Source organism: Asterias rubens, chromosome 9 (assembly GCF_902459465.1).
Source record: "Asterias rubens chromosome 9, eAstRub1.3, whole genome shotgun sequence".
Classification (NCBI taxonomy): Eukaryota; Metazoa; Echinodermata; class Asteroidea; order Forcipulatida; family Asteriidae; genus Asterias; species Asterias rubens.
This window is the reverse complement of record NC_047070.1, coordinates 9273530-9292107: the sequence shown is the minus strand read 5'-3', so window position 1 is coordinate 9292107 and position 18578 is coordinate 9273530. Positions and strand designations below refer to the sequence as shown.

General features: G+C 38.8%; 1 protein-coding gene across 1 annotated transcript; it reads right to left on the bottom strand.

Moving 5' to 3' along the window:
- Positions 1–2: 2 nt before the first annotated feature.
- LOC117294712 (probable ATP-dependent RNA helicase DHX58) lies at positions 3–18318 on the bottom strand. The gene is made up of 15 exons (XM_033777223.1): positions 18096–18318; positions 16384–16509; positions 15058–15405; positions 13996–14183; positions 12808–13074; positions 11593–11841; positions 10925–11002; positions 10137–10305; positions 9243–9338; positions 8066–8211; positions 6622–6763; positions 4814–5050; positions 4211–4378; positions 2019–2173; positions 3–1642 (listed from the first exon to the last, which is right to left on the bottom strand). Exons 1-15 carry the CDS (start codon positions 18235–18237, stop codon positions 1100–1102), a joined length of 3054 nt encoding a protein of 1017 aa, XP_033633114.1. The 5' UTR covers positions 18238–18318; the 3' UTR covers positions 3–1099.
- Between the last annotated feature and the right edge of the window lie 260 nt (positions 18319–18578).

The window sequence follows — 18578 nt, the reverse complement described above, 5'->3', positions numbered from 1 at the left end:
CTTCCGAGGGAGTCGTTTCTCACAATGTTTTATACTATCAACAGCTCTCCATTACATAAGTTTCCACTGCCTTCAAATAAAGGGATTTAAAATCTGAGATTGTTCTCTGCAGGGACATATTGGCTCCAGATTTAAGGCAACTTCTGAACACAGGCTTGTCTTATTGTATATATCTACATTCACATTGGATTAAATCAGTTGAACAGTTTCAAAAACCAAAGGTATAATTTGTTGTACACTTATTTTTTTTACGATGCCACTGCAGTCTTAATGTGACATACAAAAACAAAATGAACTATTGACCATACTTTTTACCACATCGGGGTACTTTCAACAGCGAATAAACTGTGCATTCTTGTTGTAATTTTAAAATATTTTTGTCACTTACAATGTGACTCGAGAAAACTGGAGAAAGGTAAATCCTGTCGATGTTTCACAATCAAAATTACATCTTTTGTTTTAAACTCGCATGCAAATGATTAAAAAAATACGCTTTCATCCCCTCGGCTACTAAAATCACCCAGATCTGTTGCAGACATATAGTCACTACATATTCTGCCAAAGGGGAAATAGTGGTGTAAAATATGAGAAAGTTCAGGTATTATGGGATTTGATGCATTGCATGGTGAGGTATCAATATATAATTGATTTGTGGTAACACCTGCCATGCATGTATCTACTTGCCAGGTAGATTATGCTCTTTAGAGAACGGTTGCCTTATATACCACGGAGTCGATTTTCAAAATTCAGGAGCATTCTCAGTTCTGAAGAGAACGGTCCTGCTTTTTAACTACTAACTAGGCAGAAGGTAGTAAGTCGGCCGCAACTACTACTATAGCTTTAAGTGGATTGTTATTAACTGCTACTGCTTAAAATTTGCGCTTTGATTTTGATATTGGTTGATGTTTGAATTTGGACTCTCTACACTACCAAAGATGACGGAGAGTTACTTTCCTCTTGATCCACATCATCATCCTCATCATCACTCGACTCTTCAAGATTATCTTGTCCCTCCATCTCCCCTAGCTCCTCCAACATCTCTACGGTCCATTGAGAGACCTTATACGGTATCTCCTTCCACTTGCTGAAGACCCTCTGTCTAAGACGACGGAGAGTTACTTTCCTCTTGATCCACATCATCATCCTCATCATCGCTCGACTCTTCAAGATTATCCTGTCCTTCCATCTCCCCTAGCTGTTCCAACATCTCTATGGTCCATTGAGTGACCTTATACGGCATCTCCTTCCACTTGTTGAAGACCCTCTGTCTCCCGTCACTCGCACGAAATATGAAGTTTACCGGAGTTAGAGCAAAGGCCTTGCAACCCTTATACTTCATCTGTATCCCCCATTCCTGCGGACAGTTGGCATTGCCGCACATGACTTTCTTCAACTTCTCGAAATCGACCTTCTTGACTGGTTTGGGATGGTCGATGAGACGGCACCTCTCCGGGAACGAGGTACTCAGAACGATGTGATGGGCGTTTTCGATGCAGCGTATGTCGTCCAGGGTGCACACCTCCTTCTTGCATTTACGGCAGATGAGCTGAATTGACACGAGCTGTTTGTTCTGGGTCATCATGTTCTTGACTCTCTGTTTGTGCAACCGTAGGTGACGGCTCTCCTGCTGGAACTTTGCAATCTGTTGGTTTGAAAAGGATGTGCACATCGTTAGTGGTCATAGGCACACGTGGACAAGGTTTAAAAAACATAATGAATTTGTAAAAATAAAAGTAAAAAACAATTGAATACCGGTACAAAAAATAATGTGATTTTTGCACTTGAGAGTCATAATTGCTGTTGCCACTGTTGGCGTTCGTAATTGTCGGTCCCGCCTAAACTGAGGGATGGGTAGAAGGGGACAGTCTTTGTGGCAGGCAGGACAGCTTTGTAGAGGTGCTGGTCACCTGTTCCTCCTTGCCACTCACTGGCTTGGTATTTTAATCTATTTTGTAACTAATTAAAAGTAACAAAAAAATAAAATTATACTAAATAAGTAGTAAACAAATGTAAATGACCTGATTCACAAAACCTTGATGACCCATATTCTTGATGCCCTCAGTGGCTTTATACATCATAGTCTCCCGGATACGATTTCTTGTCTCTCGATCTGCGAGACCCAACTCATCTGAAACAATCAGGTAAAACTTGCCATCACGTGCCCTGCTTCGACCTGTATGAAAGTCACAATAATAAAAATCAAGTCATATTAAAGGCAGTTGACACTATTGGTTATTACTCAAAATAATAATTAGCATAAAACCTTACTTGATAACGAGTAATGGGGAGAGGTTGATAGTATAAAACATTGTGAGAAACGGCTCCCTCTGAAGTAGTGTAGTTTTCGAGAAAGAAGTAATTTTCCACGAATTTGATTTCAATACCTCAAAATTAGATTTTGAGGTCTCCAAATCAAGCATCTGAAAGCAAACAACTTCGTGTGATAAGGTTGTTTCTTCTTGCAACCTCGACGACCAATTGAGTTCAAATTTTCACAGGTTTGTTATTTTATGCATATGTTGAGATACACCAAGTGAGAAGACTGGTCTTTGACAGTTACCAATAGTGTCCAGTGTCTTTTAAGGACTATGTAATCACAATGACTTTTGTTATGTGTTGACATTCAACACTAGACCTGCTTCATAAACTTTTTTTCCCCTGGTTGCCGACCCATTTTCGCGTAGGCCTAGCTCTCAGAAATGAATGATTTGGGTCAGTGCATTTTGTGTCAGAAATTTGTTTACGGTCATGGTTGCCAAAGCACTACCCATGACGGCTTTTGGCTTGACGTCTCAGCTTGAGCATCCTTGGTTTCAATATCAGAAATATATCACGTAATGAAAACTACTAAGTGGAATTGACCCTTCAGATTTAAACATTTACCCCAGTACTAGGTTTCAAGGTTTGTTTTGACAGTAACAATTCAATTAAATAATACGTTTCGTAGTAAATTCATTTATTAAAAAAATACGCTTATTACATATTCTTGTTGAAAAAAATAGAACAAATACAGGCAATCATATGTACATGTTCCAAATAATACAGTTTAGCCAGATAGAAATTAATACATTTTATGATGCTACTGAAAAAAAAGCAAAGCGTATAACCGTTAGCCCCAAAATACAGTTTAGCCAGATAGAAATTAATACATTTTATGATGCTACTGAAAAAAAAGCAAAGCGTATAACCGTTAGCCCCAAAATACAGTTTAGCCAGATAGAAATTAATACATTTTATGATGCTACTGAAAAAAAAGCAAAGCGTATAACCGTTAGCCCCAAAATACAGTTTAGCCAGATAGAAATTAATACATTTTATGATGCTACTGAAAAAAAAGCAAAGCGTATAACCGTTAGCCCCAAAATACAGTTTAGCCAGATAGAAATTAATACATTTTATGATGCTACTGAAAAAAAAGCAAAGCGTATAACCGTTAGCCCCAAAATACAGTTTAGCCAGATAGAAATTAATACATTTTATGATGCTACTGAAAAAAAAAGCAAAGCGTATAAACGTTAGCCCCAAACAGGTACACTCGTTGAGGCCAAACCAAACACCCATACATAGATTGGGTAATCATCAGTTGAAATAGCAAAGGTTGGGCTCAAGGAGTTAACTGCATATAATACAAATATTAAAGGGATGCAGCAGTGAATTCAAATAAAACAGTTAATTTTGCTGTAATTTATTTCTGATATATGTATTGAACATAAATAAAATGTGTTTTTTTTTTTTCCCCGACATATCCGACTTGCGTAATTAGCGAATAAGTCCTGGCCCCCCCCTTTTGTGGATTGTTACCGCCCCTACCATCGACGTCACGTCCGGAATTCAAACATATCGTCAGCAAAAAAAGTCTGGTCCCTTACTACACGCGCCTAGGTACCAGGCCACACAGTGCACACTTCTCTATGCACACAGCCAGGGGGCCCGACAGCTCGGGTTACCGACATGACGTCACGTTTATGAAAATGAAGGCTCCCCTTTAGGGGCGGGGTGGGTTCCCTTAATCTTTTGAAAACCATTTTTAAAATACTTGCGCATTTAATAAAAAATATATAAAAATATTTCAGGTTTAAAAAGTCATGTTTAATCGTTTAAATTGTTAAAAAAACACTGCAGCCACCCTTTAGAAAATAAAACATTAGACAAATGAACAAAACTACACCCCTCCTCCCCATGCCCTCATTGTGGTTTTAAGCTCTTATACCTTGAGCTTGGACTCGTCCGATTTCATTGGAGATGTAGTTGTAGCGAATGACAGTATTACATTGTTGGATGTCGAGCCCTTCCTCAGCTACCGAGGTGGCCACAATGATCTTGTGCCTGCCATCTTTGAACATCTTCAACAGATCCTCCTGTTTAGTTTGAGTTAAGCCTGAAGAAGATGAAACAAACCTAGATGTAGTATTTGTAAAGTTAGAAGTAAAGGGTACTTTTTGTATGACACAAAACACAAACTTCTACAGATTTTCTTAAAACTTACATGGTTTAAAGATAACAATGGTAGAATGCTTCCCTTAAAAGCATTTGCTGGGGTGCTGTATTTTTGTGAAATGAGTGAAACAATTTTCCACAAAAATAGTGCTCGTCTCGTCAGTGAGACTAAAATTATTAACTGTACTTTCGAATAAACTTTGGTGATGATAACTCTTTGTTTGGGGTTTAACAACCTGTGGGATAGATTTCTTTTCTAGACTAACTTAATTTGCAGGTTTACTCATGAGTTAAGGATATAGCCTAATGTGAATTAGTCTTTTTACTCTATAGCTTGGAACTAACATGAAGACCAAAAGAAATAGCATTTGCTTACCTCCAGATCCACCGCTGCCGATCAGTCGCCCTGGATTGAGGAAAGCCAGGCTAGGCGTGTTCTCAATCCAAGCAATAAGAGCCTCTGTAGTGTTTCGAGTCTTGCAGAAGAGGATCCCTCGTGAGTCTGGGTTCTTCATTGTGGATCCGTTTAGAATCTCGGATAAACATTCCAAGAGGGGATTCTGGTGTTTTTGCTGGTGACTTGACGCCAACATTTCGAAGCGTCCCAATTTGTCTACGAAAGAAATTAATAATAATCTTGTTATTATTATTACTGCCACAATAGGGCGACACTTTATGCGCAAAAATGCTGGAATAGGGCGACGCAGTGAATAATTTTCACCCAATTGTTCATTAGGCCAACTCATCAAAAAAAGCTGCTCAAGGTACACAAATGGGAAGGTACACGTTTGGTAGTTACTCAAAACAAATATTAACTTAAAAACTGACTTGGTAACGAGCATTGGATAGCTGTTGATATCGTATAAAACATCGTGAGAAACAACTCCCTCTGAAGTAACGTAGTTTTTGAGAAAGAGGTAATTTCTCACTAAAATAATAAAAGACTTCTGAAAGCACACAAATTCCTCCAACAAGGGTGTTTTTTCTTTTCCTCATTTTCTTGCAACTTCGATGACCAATTGAGCCCAAATTTTCACAGGCTTGTTATTTTATGCTTATGTTGGGATACACCAAGTGAGAAGACTGGTCTTTGACAATTCCCAATAGTTTACCTTCCCTGTAAAAGATAGAGGGGCATCTTCATAGTGGAAATAAAACACATTTTGGATTTTAATGTGTCATTACTATTATTATTAATATTTTTTGGTATATTCACACCAAAGCCCAACGATTGAACAATGGTTACAGTTGGTTAAAAACATCAATACACAGAAGGAAATTAACAAATTGTGCACATGTAGTCTATAAAAACTAAAAAGCACCCCAAAAAACACACCCGGCGAACAAACATGTTTTAAAGGCATATGTCATATAATAGCAATCCAGTTGGAGACTAATAAGGGCTATTATGAAATCAAATATAAAAGCAGTATTTTATATAAGATAAAGATACAAAAAGTTAATCAACCTTTAAAAACAGATTTTAAGGATGTATTTTTTGCAATAAAAACGAGTTTGATTGCACCAGTAGGCCAACAAATTAAATAAAAACCATGTATGTTGGTAGTTGATTGCTTAGTGAAAATGCAGGGTATAAACTAATTAACCCCGTCAACATAAGGAAAAACCAACAGCAACAATAACTGAAATTGTTGCATTATCAACCAACAAAATCATAAATATTCCTTTAATATCAGCTAAGAGCCCCGGATTCAAGCTCTGGTGTTTGATCAGCAGAGTGTGGGTTCGAAACCCGGTTGTGACACTTGCAACATAAAATTGGGGAGGTAGTGCTTTCTGCTCTACCGGCCAGGCTTCGGACTGATGATAGCCAAGCCTACATCCGTATGGACTGTAAAAGGGGTAACCCTGTTTCAGCCCTTGGAGTGGGTGGCAACAGCCTCTGGACAAAAATAATGTAGCCCACACCTTGAAGTGGCCTTCAGGCCTTGTGTGTCTGGCGACTTGCATAAAAAAAAAATATAAAAAATAAATAAAAAGGTATTATTTTTTCTCATGTTACCAGACAGCAGCCACGCAGTAAAAGGTCTGTGGTCAATTTCACAAAGAGAGTCCTAACTTAGGACACATTGAGTTATAAAAAACTTATACCGCTAGTTTTTTTAGGACAAGCAACTCTTCCTAACTCGAGATAAGACTATAGTTTAGCCTCTTGTGTTTTACCTTGAAACATTTGAACCAGTTCTCCCTCTATCTCATTCAGGCCTTCGGTTGCATCCTTGAGTTCTTGAATGTAATGCATGTAATGGTTCATAGCATCTTGAGTCCTGGCATCTCGGTTGATATAAAGACAGTCATTTAACACCTAACACAAAAATAAAGACACTCAAAAAGTTTTTCAAAACTTTAGGGGAATTTTCTTATTGACCAAAACTTTAGATTGCTAAATGTAGTTACACAAGGTCCCTTGAATGTTTTTAACTTTCTGTTTAATAGCCCCACTACTGTGCAATATTTGAGGCTTTCTGAACATTATTTTAAAAAAAATTATGAGTTTGTGTGAAGTTAAAACAAATTATAACTTTTTTTTTTTTTTTGGGGGGGGGCATTTTGGCTTCAAAATTTTGCGTGTCAGCTGAAAAATGTGTGCATTTCTGGGTGAAACAATAGCATAGGGAGAACCCTGGGATCAGTGTATCTATCCTGTAGTTTTTTATTACATAGTAGTTTTAAGATGAAATAATTAAGTTAAACGCTTTTTCAAAAACTGAAACAAGCACAGGGAAAGTATTTCCAAAATTGGACCAAGAACCTTTGATGGCAAAGCTGAAACAAGAACCAAGTTTGCTGGAAAAAAAATGTGAAGAGCTGAGTTTGTCAAAACTGCGATAGAACAGAGTTTGCCAAAATTGAATTATGAAACTAAGTTTTACTCAAATTTATACAAACCAAGTTTGTTAAAGGCAGTGGACACTTTAGGTAATTACTCATAAATAATTATTAGCATCACATAATTAGTAAAACCTCACTTGGTAACGAGTAATGGGGAGAGGTTGGTAGTATAAAACATGGTGAGAAACGGTTCCCTCTGAAGTGATGTAGATTTCGAGAAAGAAGTAATTTTCCACGAATTTGATTTTGAGACCTCAGATTTAGAATTTGAGGTCTCGAAATTGAGCATCTGAAAGCACACAACTTTGTGTGACAAGGGTGTTTTTTCTTTCATTTTTATCTCGCAATTTCGATGACCGATTGAGCTCAAATTTTCTTAGGTTTGTGATTTAATGCATATGTTGAGAAGTGAGAAGACTGCTCTTCGACAATTACCAATAGTGTCCAGTGTCTTTACAATAGATAATAATAATAAATTACATCCATGACTGGACCCCAAGGCGATGTCGTTTAAAATAGCACCAAAAAAGCGGCGGAAACAATCAAGCATAAAAAAATATAAAAAGATTTGTTCAGAGCAGTTGGTTTTTAAATATAGAACAATTTTGATAGCTTTCATAACACAAAATAGTTAAGCACCGACCATTTCTGCAATCACTCAGCACCTGAAGAATCCAACAAAAACAAGACAACAAAATAATTATTAACAAATAATTTGTTTAAGTTTTCATTCAAACCCACATAGAGAGGTAGAATAAAAAAACATCCCAATTACCTTAAGATGATCTTTGCATGTTGTAAGAAGAGTTTGGTCGCGGTCAGCTTCTTCAACGAAGAACTTGTCCATTTGGACAAGCCAGTTCTCATACTCCTGGCTGCCACGCTTTGGGCATCCAGATAACCTCATCCATCTGTTTCCCGCTAAAGTAATGAATCAGAGGTTTAACGTAGTGAGAGGTTTGCATAACACAGATCTTGCATGAAAGGGAGTTTTTTCGTTTTCGACAACAGATGGTTCTGCAGCGATAATGATGACATTTGGCGTCATCTGCGCATACGTCGGCTTTGAGGATGGTCGTCCCTCATTTCTACGACCGTACTTGGGATGGATCTTCGTTGTGCTGAAAACGACAATGTTTGGCTGAAAAACTGTCGCAGAACCATCCATCGTCGAAAACGAAAACTCCCTATTATCTGGCTATCTCCCAGGTCGAAATTCCAGTTGAACCTAGTTAAACTGGGTTTAACTGGAACTAGTTGAAAACCAGTTGATAAACTAGTTAAACACAGTTAACACCAGTTGGTTTAATATGAAAAATGGACAGAAACCAACTGGTTTATAACTTCAACCTAGTTGAACACAGTTAAACCTAGTCCAAACCAGTTGGTTAATATGGAAAATGGACGAGTTTGATCACTATCCAGTTACACCAGTTGACCCCAGTTAACTAGGTTCAACTGGAATTTTGACCTGGGCTAACAACTGATGGTTTTTTGACTGGTATGCTCTAACTGTCTTCAGGAGAAAGTGGACTATCAGCTGATCAAAGCAAACTGTGATCAAAGTGTCAGATTTTCGCTAACACGCATCGTTCATGAATACATTCTCTGTGTCTGATAACTAATGGTTTTGATATGCTTTTTAGGTCCCCCCTTACATCATCAGTTCTTTTCAGAACCAACTAAAAAAAGTGGTGCCCGCTGTTTTACTATCTAAACTTTGCTAAACCATGTTCTTTACAATACAATACAATAGCCATGGAGAGAGTGGATAGTGAACATTTCTGGAGCCAACATCCTGCAGGATATGGTGCAAGATTGAACATAACCACTACCCATTTCTATGTTTGAATGAACTATTTACAAAATGCAAGGTGTATTTTTTTTTAAGTTGAATCTTTCTCGGAAACTTTGTGTGCTTTGTTTCAAATATAAAACATGTAAAAAAATACCTGGAGTTTGTAAAATCTTCGCCTCAATCTTCACCATTACGTCAATCATTTCAGTGACAAAGCTATCATCTGTGCGGTGTGGCACAGAAAAGATTTCTGAAAACGAAAACAAAATAACCAATATATTTACTTTAAAGCATACTCCATCAATCGCAATATGTCATGGATTCACTTTTACAATGGACCATAAATCGTTTTCTTGATAAGTAAGGCTCCGTAATCAATTAAAACTTTCACACAGTGACTATTACGTTTTCTAATTCTTGATAATGTTGTCTATCAATCAGCATTATGTTTACAGAAGCCAAGGGATACACTTGTTTTCATATTCTGATCTTAAAGACGCAATTATTATTAGTATTTTTATTAAATTTGCCATAACAGAACAAAACAAAATACATTGACAATATACCCCCCAAGATGGGCGAGGGACAACAAAAGCAACTACATACTATGATCCGTAGATCTGTTGCCCCACGTCTGAATGGGGTACACAATAAAATTAATATAGATTTAACATAATATAGTACACAAAGCAATAATAAAAGCAGATAAGCAATGAACAAAACTGGAGAAAAACTGGAATAATTAAGAGACATCACAAGGACATTAAAACAAGGTAAATGGAGATGGGCTGCGACACACTGCCCGAAGAAATGACAATAGATGCTGGACAGCAAGAATAATGGATTGGCAATCAAGGACGTGAAAAGAAAATGAGGTAGACAGAGAAGAAGGTGGAGAGATGACATCATCCTGGGTATATGCAGGAACAACATGGACCAGAACGACAAGAAATTAAAATGAATGGCATTTACATATTAAAGAGAACCACATCGTACACTGGATGATCACAGCTAGCCTAAATGATGATGATGATGATGATAAACAAACCTTCTCGTGGTTTATCCCTCTTTAGTCTTAGCTCTCGCTTGTTCTGTTCACTCTGCACAATACATAGATCCTCCGTGTCCAGATTAGCACAGATCTTCAGAATGTGTGTCTCAGCCGCATACTGCCCTCCTCCTTTACCTACGCCCAAAGAAGCCGTCAGTCCAAGTATCTACAGACAGACAGAGGAAATAGACAGACCACAAGAGAAATACATGTTAATTGTCAACTTTATAATTGTTTTTAGGGAGTAAGGGCGAAGCAAGATTTGTTTTTAACGAATATGTTGTGTAACAGTGCGGGTCATGTCATGTTTGTTCAGCTTTTCTTTCCTTATCAATACAAACCACAAGAGAAACTGACTGGGTAAATTTTGAAATGTTTTTGAGGGTTGAACAAAGAATTGACTAGAGTGGGATTCGAACCAATGACCTCTGGATTAACGTGCCGGCGCTCTACCAACTGAGCTATCTAGCCCTATGTTGGCGGTGTCCCTATTTTGTCAATATCTTTGTTCGGGGGTGCCAGTCAGAAGACATACAACCGTTAACTGCCGTGTAGCCAGGGATCACACCCAAATTACGATACAACCTGGGAAGCGACAGCCAGGGGATCACCTTATTAAGGGGATGCAACTTTTTTGTTTTCGATATCTTTCCTTTCCACCCTGGAATATTGTGTTCCCCCAGCACTTCCCCGTTGTCTATGCTGTTTGGAGTAAGGGGTGGGAAGGGGTAGGCCTATAGGCACCAGTTAGAAAACAGTTGTCAACAAGTGAATGTCATCTTTACCTGTGGCCTTGGAACCTCAGGAGACGACATCTTCAAATCACAGTAACGTGACATCACCGCATTGTAGGGGTCGTCTTTCTGCAAGAAAAAGGAGACCAAGAAAATCACATAAATATTCCCATAAAGACAAATATAAGTGAGGCATAAAATGTCTCCGTCGTTTCTACAGAAGTTATCAGCACATCCCCAAAGTAACAAGTCTGACAGGGAAAATAAAATGTTGTGCACTTGTTGAATATGTTTGGTCATTGAATCCTGGCCTTGCCTTTGGAGCGCAACAGATGAGAAGAGGCATGGATGGCATGTATTGCTTTCCTCCACTATGTTGGAGCGGCGCTGCACTGTCTCTCACTATGTTGAAAAGGGTTCTGGTGGTTGGCTCTGTGAGTTCAATGAATGGGAAAATGTAATTGCAGTTCAGTCCTCCGCTATGTTGAAAGGGTTTTGGTGGTTGGTTTTGTAAAATCAAGAAGGAAGAAAAGAGGTAATCTCCACAAAGCAGTGCCAATTTAGCCAAGAAGACTTCCAGCAGGGTGGTTTGTTGCAATATAAGTTGGTGTTGAATAGTCGTAATTGAAGTAAACATCAAGGCAGCAGCCAAGAAGTAGAGCATAATGAGTAGTGCACCCCGCAGGGTCCAACAGCACCTACTGATTTTATCAACATACCTTACAATGGTGACACTCATCAAGGACCAGCAGACCTATCTTAGAAAGCTCTATGGATTGATCAGAGTTTTGGTCCGGATTCTGAAGGGCATTGACCAAGATCTGCGCCGTCATCACCAAGACGTCCTTCATTTCCAACAAGTCACTCAGGGAGGCCGCGCTGCTCATCCCGCTCCCGGTCAGCCCAATGATGCGTGTCTCATCCATGTAGGTCTTGAACAGACTGCACTGTTGCTCCACAAGAGGAACCTGTAATAAGCAATGAGTTCAAAATCAAACAAGTGGTTAGGATAAATGATACAGAAGTAGGGTTGAACTAATTCGCCTGCTTTTCAGGACGGTTTGGTTACACTGACTTGAGATGGAATCCATTATTGCGCTTCCGGTTGGTTAGCGGCAGTTTGTGCCACATCATGGTAATAATATATCTAAATGAGTCTGCGCCAAACCAATATGTCTGGCTTTTCAGGCCGGTGTTACATTGACATTAAAGGACTGAGAATATTTCTGGCATGTCTGGACAGGATGCCAGTCACCAGCTCTTATCAGAACCCATTTGCACTCTTGGGTGGGAGGGAAGCAATTATGATTAAGTTTCAGACCAACTTTACGTAAATTACAGAGCTTGAGTCTAATACCCTAACCCGCTCGGCCACCATCACCCCAGTCTTGGACTCCTTTATAGAAGTTTCCCATACACTCTAAAAATTCCGATGCAATTGTCCTTTCAAAAACGAAAATGGACTTGCCCTCTCAAAGATAAACCTATCAAGACATACCAGAAAAAGAAAAACAAAACAAGGCTCCTCAACGTTCACCTTATACCCTAACCTTGATCCCTAGCCCTAAACTCTAAACACTTTCCCAACTTATCATTTCAATAACCCTAATCCCTAACTTTAATAGTTTGCCCAACCAATCCTTCAATTACCCTTAATAATAATAATTATAAACTTATTATGCGCACATATCTGTCTCAATAGAGAAACCCATGGCGCACAAAAAAGAAAACTAATGTATACATTTAACAGAAAACATGAAACTGATTTAGTAAGAACGCTTAAATAAATAAATATGTCTTCAGTCCGGTCTTGAAGCCTTGAAGGGAAGTAGCAGTAGAAATACCTCTTGGAAGAGGTTCCGAAACTTATCCCTCCCCCTTTATTATACACCTTTCTAACCATATCCAATCACCAATACGCCCTTTCATCTCACCTTGTTGACAAGGAAAATAACCTTGTTTGAGCCCTGGCTCAACACCCTCGATGGGTTACCGACCCTTGGTCCTACTCCTGGCTCTCGATTAAGGAATGCTTTCACCACCCTGGCAGCCATGACAGTCTTGCCAGAGCCAGTAGGGGCCACGATCACCGAGTTTAATCCCCTCAAAGCAGACTGGACTAGCTCCTTTTGAAAATTATGCAGTCTAAGTGGCTGAATCTTTTCACCCGATACTTGCATTTCAGAACTTCCAGCCGATGCCTTCAAAAGAAAATTAGAAATTGTAGAAAAAATTGTAGCGGTACATCAAAAAAACTCAAGATCAATGAGCAATAATGTAAATTGAGTGTCGCATTCCCTACTGCTTACTATGAGGGCATTCTTAACAATAAAACAAAAATTCATCAGAATATCTTACTATCAGGGCCCAGTTTTATAAGCCGTTTAACAAAAAAATACTGCTATATGCAAATGTTTTTGTTGAGCAAAAATTAGGTGGAGAACCATGCAGTTGCACCAATGTAAACTTTATGAAATTTTGGCTGGTAAACTGCTTCTGCTCAGCACAATTATTCTTAGCTTATTCTGAACTGTAATTTGGCATTGCTCATTTTGCTGATTGCTCTGATCACGGCAAAAATTAACAGTGTCCAAGCAATCAGTTGAAAGTGAAACATTAATCTTGTCACTAAATCCTTTAAAAATATTTCCCTCAGTACAAATGAGAAGTTCATTATCACAACCTTAAACTTCTTGCGATTCGGGTTTATCTCCCGAAGTAACATTTTATTTCTTGCTTCCTGACATCCCATTTCAACGGACACGCTACCTTGTATCTGGTGAGTTGGTCTATAAAAAGTGTTTGAAAACCATTGTTATGAAATGCATGTGATTAGAAAGATGTTTTAACAGTAGAATATAACGATCTACACAAATATGCCTCGAAATTGCATGTTTTTCCTTTTATTTTGTGAACTAACACGGTCGGCCATTTTGTGGAGTAAAAAATTACCCACAAACCGTGGAATTTCAAGGCATTTTTGTGTGGATCATTATATTCTACTTTTAAAACATCTTTCCAACCAACCATTTTTATGCATTTTATAACAAACGGTTCAAAACAATTTTAGACAAACTTGCTCCGATCCAAGGCAACGGCCCCTTTAAGTTCACATCTCTCACCCCTTGAGCGGTCGAAAACAATATGTTCATCTGTAAAGTTCCACTCTCTGGATATCCACTGGTGTTGTCCTCCATAGGGGCGTCACCCTCAAAAATATTTGGCCTATCCATTATGGTACCTGTGTAGGATGATGACGAGGACGCCCAATCCATATCAAAACCTTTGGATGAGAGATTGTTTAACCCATCTGAAAAAGAAATACAGGGATGAGATGGTCAGACTTTTGGCTGAATTCAGACTTTTTATGCCGGCCTGGTGAAGTAAATCAGACAATATTTTTCCACAAATAAAGAAATCCTGCTCATTGGTCTACTTCTCTAGTGCTTTGAATACTGTTTCCAAAAGCTCCTTGGAATCTATAACCCCAGGGGTTACCAAATGGTAGAAATGGCATCATTTCAACATACCTTTGAATTTGTATCCAAGTTTCAGACTTTTTAGTTAGTAATGACTCTCACCCCTGGAAATATTAATTTTGGTTTTTACCCATACACCGATGTGTGTTATCAGCACTGTATACTCAGTACTTTCCTGAGTCCTGTGAAAAAAATATCACAGGCATGTTACTCAGGTCGGATTCAAACCCATGCTCTTGCAATTCCAGAGCAGTGTCATACCAACTGGACTACCGAGGTTGCTCGGTAGCTAAAAGCAGCTCGAATCCTATGTTTTGGCAGCGGGTACCGCAATGATATATGCAGTTTCTTTTCTTTTTTTTCTTTTTTTTGTAACTACATGTAGCAACCCTACGGAGCTCTAAGCAAAAATCTTTTTTTATTCTCTCTCTTTGTTTTTTTTTCTTTCCTAGAATGTTAAAACTTACTCCAACAGCAAAAGGGTTGAAACTCTAAAAAGATCTACATCAGTTTAAAAGAGATTGATATTATTCCACTGGTATTCTGTCAGCGGAACACGAGCAAAGTTTTAAAAAATTCGCAAAATTGCAAGATTTTTGAAAGTATTTTAAAAACAGTCAGAGCTATTTAATCTTTTATATCAACAACCAAAATCACAGGATTATTCATCTGATCAACTTAGAATTAAATAACTGAAGTAGATACCTTCTTTTCTTGCTGAATTGATCATATCGTAAAGTTCGGTTGCCAGAATTGCGTTATTGGTTTTTCTCAAACCTTCCAGAAGCTGACAAAAACCTTCCATTCCCTTCTTGAATAGAATTCCCAAGAAAGCCTGAGCCCCTCGAATATCCCCAAATCTATCCACAACACGGAATATGCCATCAGCCTCTTCTTGGCTAAAGCAGAACATCATCGGTAGAATGTCCTCAGGTTGTATCCGATTGATGAGTCTGACGCAGTAAGGCCGCATGATGTGTTTGACAAGCAATCTATCTTCAGCTGCATCCATCTCTGAGTAACCCTCCAGAAAGTTGGCATGGTCGTCGTTTCCTAGCAATAAATAAATATTAATAACAAATTCTTATCAATGCACTTTACATTAGTTCCCTGGTCATAGGGCCAATAACATCCCTTTTTAATGTTTCTCAGCTCCCTGGGGAGTATACAGCCCTGAGCTGCTTATAAGGCGCTTGTGGTTTTTTCATACACAATATCAACCTCTACCCTCGCAGGTACCCAATTTATACCCCTGGGTGAAGAGAAGCAATTGTAGTAAAATATCTTGCTTAAGGACAGAAGTGACATGATCAACATTCGAACCCACACTCCAGTCATGACTGCACCAGTACTTGAATTCGATGCTCTTAACCACTCGGCCATGACTCTCAACATAATTAAAAGTGGAGACATCATATTTGAAGTGGAAAACAAATTCTTCTCTATTTATTTTGTTTTTAGAATCTTTTTTTGTTCAAGACACTGGAAACTGTTATCAAAGTACAGTCTTCTCACTTGGTGTATTTCCACATATGCATAAAACAACAAACCTGTGAAAATTTGAGCTCAATTGGTCCTCGAAGTTGCGAGATACTATGAAAGTTGTGTGCTTTCAGATGCTCGATTTCGAGACCTCACAATCTAATTCTTAGGTCTCGAAATCAAATTTGTGGAAAATTACTTCTTTCTCGAAAACTACGTTATACTTCAGAGGGAGCCGTTTCTCATACTAGCAACAGCTCCCCATTACTTGTTACCTAGTAAGGTTTTTTTATGCTAATAATTATTTTAAGTAAATACCAATAGTGTCCACAGTGCCTTTAAAAGTTGAAGTCGAAGAATAAACCCTCACCTCACCATCTCCCCAGCGGGCGCAGAGGCACTTTACTGTCAGTTTTATGTTAACTATTATATATTAAAAAACTTAATTTTGACCAGACCACCAACAATTTAAAAAAACAAAAACAAAACTCATTTGTCATTTGAAAACATTGATTGTTCTAAAGGGCCCCTAGACTTCAAATCATGTACCTGTAGATCTGAGACAACGAATGAACACTTCATAAGTTCCTTTCTTGTTCCACTTCTTGAGCTCATCAAGGAGCAAAGAGACAGGGGCTTTGTCGCCGAGGATGCGCTCTGAGCTGGTAAATGTTTCTGCAGGAAGTACAACAAACAAACTTTATCATAGTTCTAGGAGTATACGCCTCTCTTAATATTAATGCATGACGTCATAATTCTGACCCCAAATGAGGCTATAGGCGCACGTCAATCGTTGCAGTGGATCGTTTGGGGTTAGAATTGTGACGCAACTCATGCATAAATATTAAGAGAGGCCTATTCGCATCAGATTGCATTTATGACAGACTGGCTTACGGTGAACAATATAATAAGCGTCTGGAACGAATATGTAACTTCAGAACATAGTTTATTTTTTGGGGCAGTCAGTTGTGGACCAAGGTTTTAGCCAGGATTTAATAGGGTGTCCAAATTTTCAGGAAATTCTAAAACTGGGTGTTCACAGTGTTCACTTAAAATTTAAATGACAGGGCGCCAACATTTTAAAGAGGGTGTCCAGTTAGACCATATCAAATATGACGTTACCATATCAAATACCTGCCCACAACATGGCGCCTGTGAGAGTGTGCGTGCAATGTGCCATAACAATCCATAGAGCTATTTAAGAACTAGAGGGCGCACAAGCTTAGATTTGCAGCCCGGTGTGTGCAGCCATTTTGTAGCTGCCCGGTGTGCAGCCATTTTGTAAGTTGACAAAATAGCATTGCATCGTATTCAACGGGCAAACAACGTCCTTACAAAATGACGCGTGGGTCTCCTTTTGGTCTCGTCGCGTTGTGCACGCAGCATCACCCGTGGGCCCTCTAGTTCTTATATACAACCCTATGTAAAAATCAAACCATGTCTACATGCTGCGTGCTTCTTCAGATGTAGGCCTTTATAAGGACACGCATACGGCCCGTATACGGCCCGTACATTGCCCACTTTCATAGCAACAAAGGGGGTTATTCAATATGGTATACACATTATTTTCCTTGTGCACAGAGGGACACATGGCCCTGGAATTTATGCTTGAAATCTCCTTTTTGACAACTGCGTTGCTTTTGAATAGCTGAAATTTCAAAGCACAGGGCCCCATTATGAGTCTAAGTAGACCCAGTCTAGCCCTAACTGGGGCGCTGTACTCCTGTCGTACTATTGTCATTATTGGTTGAATAATAACCACAAATTTTCGAAAAAAAGGAGTACGTACAGCGATCCAGTTCTGTCTAGGTCTATAAGATAGTAAAATAAATGGATAAAATATAAATACCGAGTACAACACAAAATCGTACAATTTGTATTAATTATAGCCAAACTGAATATATTTTGTTAAATACGGTGGAAAGTACGTCTAGAAACTATAAGGCTCCCCCGTGATCGAGCCTTATAGTTTCTAGAAGTAGGCGGAAGGGAAATTCCAATAACTCGGCTGACACATCATCACATCATCAGATCATACCGGCCGGTATAACAATTTACACTTAAAAGCGAACAAACCAAACTTGCAAGATATTTTCCATATAGGCCCAAACTCCTAGATTGTTCAGCCCAAGACTGCGATAACACAACCCTTTCACCCCGACAGTCGTACTGGAGTACCACATTATTGGCCCAGGTCCGGACAAAACAAAAATAGCTCCCTGTATAACTTACCGATCGTACAAATAAAAAAGACCCCTTACCTTCGCTCATGCCACTTGAGCAAAACAGTTCTGCCAAAAACTCTCCGGTTAGGTTGAAATTCTCCTTCAAATAATCCCGGAAAATTTCGGTAATAATCGGTAAATTTTTGTCCTCATTATTGTCTGGTGTGGCGTTGGCCATGATGGCCCAAAATGAGTAAAATCACTGCCAAAAATTGTAAGTCCACGACGTATAACAATGCTTGATTGTTCCCCGTTTCGTGTAGTGTTGTTGTGAAATAATAACCGAAAGGGGATTTCCCCCGATGAGAAATGTCAGACTTGGAGCATGCGCACACACACGTACATAGACTCTTGCATCAGCCGTTTTAATCGAACAAAGTTAAATTCATGGGGTGGCCGACGGTTATTTAAAGCACATGCAATTTACTTTAATTGATTAATAATTGACTTCACATAATTGTGTCATCAGAAGAGGAATTTTAATGGTTCACAGCAAGTGTTTTAAAACCTACTTCAATG